Here is a 10,428-nt window from a genome sequence, read left to right as displayed (position 1 = left end):
CTGGTATCCAGGAAAAACCTAAGAGAATGTTTGGGAGAAGGGTAGCTTGGAGTGGAATGGTGTGACCATGTGCYCCTGCCCTGTTGCAAGGTTCCTCTAGCACCAAGGTTAAATTRCTGTGGGCCCAGAGGAGAGCAGCAGTCAGAACCAAAACACGTGTACCTCCTCCTCAGCCTTCAGCAACCTTGCCTGTCACAGACCTTGGACACAGCCTGCTTGGCAAGCAACATGATCATTTTCCTACGATCCCAGAAAAGGGTAATTCCTGGTTTTGTGCTTTACAGTGAGCTGTGAGCCTATGTTTAATATTGTGCTTTTCGGCTCTGTGCAAAAGGCTTGGTCACTAATTTAGCATTCCCTGATTGCTCCAGAGTCTGAGACAAAACAGCAGTGTCATGGGAGAAATGCTCACAGGAGAACACAGTGCAAGGATAATATGAAAGGTCTCATTGCTGGGAGATGAGCTAATCTCTCGAGAAACTCTCCAGCCCTACATCTTATTCAATATTCACACTGTTCTCTGCAAATAAATTATGTCTCAAAAAGCCTTGAAGATTAGCAGTACATACAAGTCTCCCACAAACCTCAGAAATGTGAGAAATAAAGAGCAGGAGTGTTGTACAGCTTTTTGATCAAGCCATTTTGTGTGTAAACCTTTCAGTAGCTGAAAACATCAGGCACAGGCAACTGTCGTGTACATAAAGCCTTGAGAGTGAGCTCTGAGGTTGTGGTGGGGCTGTTACCAGATATCTGTGACCTGTAATTGTCCTTCATACAAACCCACCCACCTGCAGGACCACATCGTCATAGGTGCCTTGAGCCCAGCCTGGTATTTGTGTTAAGAAGAGAAAGGAGAGGCCTTTCAGCAGCATCAGCTGGCTGTAATGTTTTATACTGGCTGTAATGTTTTGCAGTGGCTGTTGCAGGAGATGTGAGCCTTTCCTCATGTATCTGTATCTGCTTCCACTCTTGCTTCCCTCCTGCAAATGAATACCTAAGTCTGTTTCCTTGTTCAAAAAGCCCCGGAGTGCTCACCTGCTCCCTTTAGCCTCAGTTCTGTTCCCTGGTTGCAGTTGAGTGTATCCATGAGAAGCCCTTTGCTGCATCCATAGAGCAGGATGTTCTCTGGTTTGATGTCCGTGTGGATGATGCGGCAGCGCTTGTGCAGGAAGTGCAGCCCTGCCAGCACCTGGCCAAGGAGGCAGCACTGTCACAGCAGCCATGAGAGGATCCCCACCACCTCCCCTGGCTGGCAGCTGCCAGAGTGGCCAGGCACAGAATGGCCACACAGCAGGAGTGCAAGGTGTGCACATTTTGGGCACTGATGGTAACTATCAGCAATAAATAGTTCCCTGTTGGGGTGGTCTGTGGGAGCAGCATGAAGGGTTCCATYACCCCACTGGGTAACAGAGCCCCAGGAGTGAGCAGGGGCATGGAGAGCCCAGCGAGGAAAGGGCTGGTGGGGTGACACACAGCAAAAAGCAGCGTGACAATCCACAGATTTGAGCACAGATGGGCAAGCCCGGGAAGCTGGGAAGAGTATGGGACTACGAGAAGGCATTATGATTACAAAATTGAACTTTTTCCTGAAATAAACACTCTTGTTTGTGTGGCTATTGTGTCCTGGGACAACTGTGCCTTCCYGCTGATTATAACCAGCCCTCAACTTCCATTTGAATGACAGTGACATGGTCTGGGAGRGTGTCCCATCATACAAGGAAAGAAGACACAGCATAACCGAGACAGGAGGGGGGAGAGACSATGAGTGAGTGCACAGAGAGGATTTCAGGGCCCTGCAGGAGAGCCATGTAGGGAAAGAACAGYTTGTGATGCAGCAGGGAGAGCCTGGCCTGTCACAAGGGAGAGATAAACAACACCTACCAGAGATGAACAGTCACTATCAAAAATCAATAACAAAAAAAGCTAAGGGGAGAGTTAGGTTTGTTTTTTAAACACTCTGGTCAGTCATAAAGGACTGGTAAATATTCTCTGTATTATCAAATTCTATTCTGGGATGAACACCAGCCCCAGGGAAATATCAACCTTAAATGGTAACTGTGAAACACGGGGAAAGATTTAAATAACTAAACTGGAATGAATCAGAAGTAAATACTGTCCCAGTACTGATCTGAAAGGGGAAAGCAGATCTAAGATTTTACAAGTAAAGCAGATAATGCATCAAGCAAAAGCCTGAGTGTGAAGTGGGGCACTTCACATTTTTGTGTAACTTACTCAGGTGCTAGTGGAACTTCTTTAGAAAAAGGAGAGGCTATTATGGAAAATAGGATGAAGGAGGAACCAATTTTCTTAGTGTCCCTAGAAGGGCACAGGAATCAGGGTAGCAAATCTTCATCTTGGCAAGTGTGCAGACTTCTGATAAATGTCAGCACAAGAGGCAAAAAGTAATTTTAACTATTCTGAGGTCTCGCTCAGATTTCTCTTTCCTTAAGCACAGCCAGCCCTTAAGAAACTCAGTTTTTACCATCTTTTCAATTGGCACAACACATCCTAACAGGAGATGAAGGAAAAGTTGGCTCTGCATAGGAAAACCTCAACATGGGAATAGAACCAGCTGACCAAATCAGCAATTTAGAAATTCCTGTAAAGAYGGGAGACCTTGAGCAGCCTTCAGTTGGTACCATGCAGAAAGCTGCTGGAGCTGACAGTACTACCCACGGCTGRATGCCAAGGCAAATGCCAGCAGACTGGCACTGCTGCCAGAGGGGACTTCTCAGAGCAGCATGAGGGCAGGGATGACGTGGTTTGCCCACAAGAAGCAAAGCTATGGCAGGCTGTTTGTCCCTTACAATTCCTATGAGCACCAGAACTGCTGGAGAACTCAATGATTACAGAGATGATGGGAATAGAAGTGCCAGCCCTGACTCCCTGGTGTACATCTGCAGGCTGTTTTCCCTTAGTGGCCCTGGCTCCTTTCCAAACCTGAGGAGGCTGCAGGCCTAGGCAGTAACACCCAAGTAATGGTGTCCTCCTCCCCTTGGGAGGAAGACTATGGCACGTCCCCCAGCCACTTGGTGCCCTTGTCCAGTTCCAGCTCAGCTCTCACCTGCTGTAAAGACTTTCTCACAAAAGGCAAAGGCAAGCCCTGGGCTGTGTAGTTTCCCATCAGACATCGCAGGGAAGGACCCAGCGCCTCAAATACTAGGCACGCATGTGGGAAAGAGTCAGGAACTCACTAACGGGGAAAGGATGCTACCACCAACCTTTTACCTGTTACCAGAGCAACCAAACACCTCCGAATCCAGTCTCTCCCCTCCAGCCACCTCCATGTGCCCTGGTCCAGCTACAGCCCTGATCATCCTCCTCATGGCAGCACAGCACCCAGCTTTACACCATCCTGTGGCTCTCCAAGGCAAGCCCAGGCTTTTGCTGGCCCAGAAAAGCACTCTCCCCAGAAGGATATGGAAACCGTTCTCTCCAATCATTCTGAAGTCATCTAACAAACAGACAATGTTTTCTCCTGCCCGGTCCTTCTTCTTCATGCATCTCACCTGAGGGAGAGGATTCCAAGAAAGCTGCAGTTAGAGACATACATATACACAAGGACACGCTGCACCTGTTTTATCCTGTCTGACAGACTTTCTGTTCCAGGGTTTGGCTCTTCATGACAAATCCCATGAAAACAACATTAGGAAAACCWCAAATGAGTTTCTGTATGCTTTGTCTCTCCCACCAGGTGGGACCATCATCCTCACAGTGYCAAAACAACTCACACCAATCCTGCTGATAGTATCAAACATCATCCCTGGCCTGAGAAATCTCCAGGTGGAGACTGCAACAGGCCAGGGGAGCGTTCAGTGGGAGCAGCACCCTCGTGCTTAGATCGTGCTTACATCCACCTGGATATGTGCTGCTGGCCCAGGSTGCTGTGCTGAGTGAACTGCCAGGCACAGGGGCTACAGCATCCCCACCACCACACACCACGTGACATGGTGCACCAGAACACTGATCCTGGTGCAGAAATTCTGTTTTTATCTCCCTTCACACCCACAACTGCCAGGGTTTTGGTTTGGCTCGTTTTGCAGATGCCAGATCCACCTGCACCAGTGCCAGAAGGTTTGTTCTGGCACCACAGACATGAACAGCCCTGGAAGCAGAGACCAGATCATTTCTCCTGGCAGCTCTGCAGGCACTGACCCCCCAGTGGAAACAGCCCTGGGAACCAGCTGCATACTGCTGAATGGGCAGGCGTGTCTCTCAGAGAGAATTAATAATAAATCAGGGGTAAGGCTTAGTCTGTACACAGGGTTGTGCTGATGTGTAGAAAAGCAGCCCTCTGATTACATTAAATTAGTGCCACTTGGTACTTCCTCTTGCATCACTGCATCTGGCTCATGTCCCTTCAGACAGGGCCTACAGATTTACAGGTGTGAAATAAACATTTCTCAAACCTGTTGGAGAAAGGCCACAGAGTTATTTAAAATGCAAAATTTAAGCCTTTTACTCATCTGAAGCTGATGTAACTTCGTATTTGAGCAAACTTGAAGAATTGTGACCATGAGCTTTCTAGAACTTGCAGTTCAAGCCACCTTCAAAGGCAACTTGGCACGACCTAGATACAGGAACCTAATTACCACTTCCATTAGCAGAGGCAGGAGGAAGCTTTCTGGCTTTAGATGTTTATTATATTTTTGCTACACTCTATTATTTTCTATTGCAGATATTTCCTTTTACTTCAGTATCAGTGTTGTGGTAGAGCAATGTCCTCTGAGAGATGTTCCTCTGTGAATGACACAGATGTGCAGATATGCTCCCGTCTCCTGCTTAAGAACATTAGCACCTTCTTCTGTTGTTTATCCACCTTACCATTCTTCAGATTGCTCCCATTTGYTGGGTTTCAATCTCAGCTAAGAGAAATGGGCTGGCAGGGCAAGTGGGACACAGCTGACATGTCCCGGTGTGACGGAGGAAGGAGAAGGTGCCTGTTTCAGAGGTCAGGGTTGAGCCAGGGTGCTTTCTATGAATCTCCTAACCTACGGGCTTTTTCCTACTCCCCACCTAACTCCTTGGACTGAGACCTGGAGGGAGAGGGGATAGTGAGGCTGATACTCAAACCTGAACTCAGTGGCCGTCCTTGGAGCAAAGCACAGACCCACAGAATAAACTTACACAGTGAAGGAAAGCAACCTCGTCCTGGGCAGTCTCAGCAAAGCCTTCCCTGCTTTTCAGGACCTTCACAGCTACCTGTTTCTTCCTCCTGGGAAATGGACCACAGCTGTCAGCCAATAAATGTCAGTGGCCCTGAGCAGCAGCACTTCCCCTTCTTCCAATCAGCCAGCCCTGGGCTCCCCAGGGAGGGCCCTGCCCTTCTGCAGGCAGCCTTGGCCTCSGTGTGCAGCACGCCAGGCCTATGGGCATCCCTCCCACTGGCATCTGGCAGCACAGCTGCCCCAGGGACCAGCAAGGGACTGGAGAAAAAAAGGCAGAGCATGGATAGTGCAGGGTCTAAATGAGAAAAGAAAATGCAGAGCAAGAGCTGATCCCACCTTGTTTACGTTCTTTGATTTCTGGAGACCAGTTCTGCTCATAGCACTGCACTGATTTCACAGCCAAGTTTTCCCTGAGCTCCCTGAGCCTGATGTGCTCCCMGGTTGTGCTCTGCTGTTTCTGCGAGAGAAGCCAGCTGTGCCCAGGACATCAGCCACCCCTTCCCACCTCTCTGAATGGCACTCAGTCCCTCACCTCATGTCCTGGCACAGCCAGACAGTGGCAAAGGCACCGCAGCCCAACTCATGCAGCACCTGGTATCGCGTGTTGAACACCTCTCCCTCCTGCATGGGGTGGTGGCCTCCTGTGGGWACCATCACCAAGAGATATTAGTGACATCTCTAAATGCTCTTAGACTGAAGGAGCAGCTGAGGACAGCCTGACAGGTCCCAGTGGTCTCCTCTAGCCTGGGAAGAGCCTGGCATGGGCTCATCTCTGGAGCCTCATGCCCAAGGACTGACCTGTGTGTTGGGCTGACAGCATCTTCTGCTGCACCTGCTCCTCCAYGGCCCTGCAGCGTGGCAGATCCTGGCACGAAGGGATGGAGGTGGTGGGGTGCCAAGTTGTGGGACACGGATGGTGTGATCTTCAGCACTTTACTCCTTTAAAGAGAGCTGGAGAATTTCAGRGTGGCTGTACCTCTGCTGTGCCCTCACCCTTTTCCTTCCCATTCCCTTCAGCAGCTCCTGGAGTCAGGCTGTTACAAACACTTTTGGCACTTCAGGGAGACAGGGATTATTTTAAGAGTTCAGAAGAGGAAAGCTGGCAGGCTGGTCCCRGGCTAGGGCCAGATGGGGGTCTCAGGTTTCCTAGTGTGTATTTTCAGGGGCTTAGCAGGGTCTGCGGGATCCCTCCCACAGCCAGGGAAAGCACTCCCTCCCAATCCCCATCCTGGCTGAGGAGGGAATTTGGGCTTTGGCTGGAAGGAGGCTCTTGTTCCAGAGGGGTGTGAAGCAGAACTTGTATTCTGAATGCTGCAACGCTGCTCCTCTGTCCATAGCCCAGCCCTGGGGCTGGAGCACGGGTTTATCACTGACTGTCGTGTGACATCCCAGCAAGGCCACGGGACATCCTGGCAAGGGGCTGCTCCTGGGGTTTGTTACTATGACAGCCCAAGGTACAAACACCAGGACAGCACAGACAGACTGATCCAACTGCTGTCCCCCAGTGCTGCACAGTGATGTAGGATTGGCTTCAGCACTGGTCACCTGAAATAGCAGCCCAGAGCCCTTGTTGCTAATGAATTACRATTCAAGCCACCATAGCTGGGCACTCCCAACCCATCCTTTCATAATCTGGAAATGTCACCTTCCGTACRGTCAAAGCTTCAGGCTAACACACACTGTCAGAGCTCGAGACAGTGGTAGTAAAGCCCATAGACCATTAGCACAGGTAGGAATGTTGACCTTTAAATCCTTCAAAYCAGGTCGCTAAAGCTAAGAACTCATCTGAACCAGAAGATTTTCAGAAATAATTACAGAGGGCTGGCGGTGCTGGTGGCGGTAGGAGCCATGTGACAGTRACAGCTGGAACAGTAGCATCTTCCAGGTGCTGAGACAGAGGCGTGACTTCCWCAAAATATTGAAGTTTCTTTCCACATGCTCCACTCCCAGCACAGCAGCCAGAGGCACAGTCTGCCTTTGGGCACCCATAGAGCTCCCAGCACAGGTCTAGTTAAGGGTCAGACTGGGCTCAAGACTTCCAGCCTATCAGGGAAAACCCAAAGTGCCAGAGCTGACATTGTTCACCCACGTCTGCACAGAAGTCTGAAAAGAGCCCCAAATCCCTCCTCCTCCTCACATTTCTACACCTCTAACTCTTGCATTTATGCTGATGAGAATCAGTCTCTTTTAGGTATAAAGCTCCAGGATGCTGCATGTCTGCACAGCCACTCTTTACAGCAAATACTCACCCACATTTTACCTATAAAACAGAGCTGAAATCAAAATTTTCCTTATTTRTGCAGACTGAGCTTATCAGTACCCTCACACACTCCAGCTTCACCAGCATCTGTCTGAGCCTTCTTTACTCACTTCATGAAGACAGCAGGGGTTGAGCTGAGAGCTGGACAGAAGCAAGAAAGATTTAATAATGTGGCTCACCATTCACCTGCCAAAGGAAAACTCACGACTGTGTGGAGATGGGAGTTCAGCAGCATCTTCCCTTGGTGCAGTGTTCTGGTATTARGAGACTTCAATGAGAAAATAGGACCCAGAGGCAGACCCAGAGTGTAAGACTTGTCCTAGCCCTAGGGCTGATGGAGATTTTGGGCAGTTCACTGGGCCCTGGTGGCATTGTTGCTGAAGAGGCAAGACAAGCCTGTCCTTAGGCATACGAGATTTACCTCCAAGCATTGGCAAAAGATRAAGAGTGTTGCTATGCAACTTGGTACAGGAAAGAGAAACGTACTTTTCTAAGCTTTGCAATAAAGAACAATTGGCGCTTCTAATTCTTCATTGCTTGACACCTTTACATTAAATACAACTTATTTTGCTTTTGTCATCCCAACTGTTTTGTGCAGAACCCCCTGAATTGCTGCAGGCCTGGACCAGCTCAGAGAATTTCAACCTGAGAATTGCTCCTGCCTGGTTTGTGAGAGCCTCAGACAAGGAATGATGCTTCACATCTAATTTGGATTCTTCCACCAAGAGTATGGAACAGAGTATGGAGCAGCCCAACATCAGTCATGCCTTATGACACCTGGGCTTTTGGAGTGGCAGAACTCACCAGAGYAATACACACTTTGAGCATCTGCACCACCACAGACCTACAATCCCTTGCTGAGCACGGCATCCCTGCAAGTCACAGCCCACAGCACACAAGTGGCCCCGCGGGGCTCTGAGCCCCAGGGCCTGCACAGACTCACCATGCAGCAGCTCACAGGCAGGACACACCACTCCCTCTGTCATCTGGCTTCTTCTGGAGCTCCCCAAAGTGAGATACCAGCCGGTCCTGCTCTGCTTTTAGTCTGCACTGCCCCAGGAGGGGTGTCCTTGAGCCCACCAAACTTCTGCATCGCTGGATGGACGTGGTGAGGAGCGGGGCAGGGTATCAGGTCACAGCACCACTTCTGGGAACAACTTTGGAGAGCAGGAGACCTCAGACAGCTGTGGTGGATTCACTTTACTGCTGGCCTCTCCCTGCCTCCCTGGCAGGAGGCCTGTCAGCCTGCAGTAGATTCACAGTCTCCACAGCAACTATTTATAGCGGGAAATTCACAGCTCTACTGAGATGGAAACAGAGAAGTCCTCCCCCTCTGCTCTGCCATCCCCAGAGCCAGAAACTATGGGTCTGCCTGACTCTTCCCCTGCTCCCAGCAGTGTGTCAGCACGACTTGCTCCTGTGGCACCATCGGCCTGGCACAGCCATCCCCGTCCCCAGACCCACCCGTGTGTCACACTGCTGGACCTGAGGCACCTCAGCCGCTCCAGCACAGTCTAACACCATCACAGCATGGTGCCAGAGGGCTCACACAGCCCACACTCCCCTTGTGCCTTTCTCTGGGAGAGCAAGTGCAGCAGAATCGTCCCTGCAGCCTGGGGGGGGAGACCCAGGCATCCCAGCACCATGCCACACTGGGAAGGAAAAGGCCACACACAGAACGAGTCCCATTTTTCCCCGCACTGCCCCATGCTGCAGCCTTGCACAGGAGCTGGGCATGGCCTGGCCTCCCCCTCGCTGGGGCCCTGGGCTCGCACAGCTCAGGTTTCCTGGCTGAGGCTGCAGAGACGGAGCCCCAGCCCTGCAGCGAAGGGTTAACCCTGCCTGCAGTAGCTCTGCTGCAGCTCCAGGCTGCCAAACCCAGGCCAGGGCCTCCCAGAGCGGTTCTCCCCCTGCCTGTGCCCCTCTGCTCTCACCTGCCTTCCCCCGCACTAAAAATACCGAGGGAGGGGGCAGAGGCTGCGCCAGGCCGGGTGCTGAGGCCTGAGGGGCAGCACGGGGGACAAGTGGTTTGTGACCCCTAAAAGGGCAACAAGAACACWCAGAGTACAGAGAGGAGGGACTAAAAGAGGGGGAGAAGCAGACTCTATACAAAACTCTGCTAGCAAAGGAAGGGGAGGGAAGGAAAGAGGATAGAAGGGTCAGAGGCCAGATTTCTGTCTGGGAAGAGCTGCACAATTCATTTAAGAATTAAGTTGTTTTGGTAATTTAGGAACACTGGCTTCTGCCTCACGCTGGTGGACAAGTGACCAACATAAACTGTACCTTACCCACAGTGGGAGAGCACGACTAGAGCTGCCATACACCGTGTGTCCCCAGTGCCAGCCGAACACGAGTGTCTGTGGAGGGAAGCTGCCTCCTCAGGGATGGTATTTGAGCTCTGCAAACAGCAGAGGGATGAAGGTAGAAGGTGGCACAAGGTTATCSTGAAGAAACACAGTTTAGGGAGGAGGGAAAAGCTTCACGCTCCTTGCACAGCTCCCAGGTCCTGGTGCTTAAGAGTACACAGTTTCCACTTAGAAGGAAAAAGAGGCAAATACATTCTGGGTAATTGCATCATCATGCAATACAAGCATGACACAGAAGTTGTATATTAAAATTTATTGAATTATTGTGTAAGAATTCTCTTTATTAAAATTATTTGGACTCTAAACTGATTATTTACAGACAAAACCTCTTATATCACCAATAGATTCCTACATCTCAGAACAGTATCTACAAACAGTTATTACACTATGTAACAAAATTCAGATTTTTTTTCAAGCTTTTTATATTAATTATTAATTCCAATTTGAGAAAGACAGTACCTCGGGTGCTCTGAGCAGAACCTAAGGTGTGACAGGGCATAAATGCAGGTCAGGCCATACCATAACAGACAGACAGACACCAAGTCACAAGGCTGGGGGAGGGCAGAGTCACCAGGACAAAGGACCAAGAAAAAGACGACAAGAGCCCTGGGTGTTCTGGAAACCAAACTAATCA

General features: G+C 50.2%; 1 protein-coding gene across 1 annotated transcript in view; it reads right to left on the bottom strand.

Moving 5' to 3' along the window:
• The window catches only part of LOC130589071 (SRSF protein kinase 3-like), a 9,083-nt gene extending 3,261 nt beyond the window's left edge, over positions 1-5,822 (bottom strand). The window contains exons 1-5 of the mRNA XM_057390214.1: positions 5,701-5,822; positions 5,128-5,215; positions 3,422-3,509; positions 3,065-3,171; positions 1,032-1,189 (exon numbers count right to left, since the gene is read on the bottom strand). Of these exons, the coding sequence (XP_057246197.1) occupies positions 1,032-1,189; positions 3,065-3,171; positions 3,422-3,509; positions 5,128-5,215; positions 5,701-5,822 (563 nt within the window). The remainder of the gene's footprint in view (positions 1-1,031; positions 1,190-3,064; positions 3,172-3,421; positions 3,510-5,127; positions 5,216-5,700) is intronic.
• Positions 5,823-10,428: the final 4,606 nt, after the last annotated feature.

The sequence above is a fragment of the Malurus melanocephalus genome, unplaced genomic scaffold (assembly GCF_030028575.1).
Source record: "Malurus melanocephalus ecotype Western Australia unplaced genomic scaffold, MMel_1.1 scaffold_24, whole genome shotgun sequence".
In the NCBI taxonomy this organism is placed as follows: domain Eukaryota; kingdom Metazoa; phylum Chordata; class Aves; order Passeriformes; family Maluridae; genus Malurus; species Malurus melanocephalus.
This window is presented reverse-complemented; position numbering and strand designations above follow the sequence as displayed.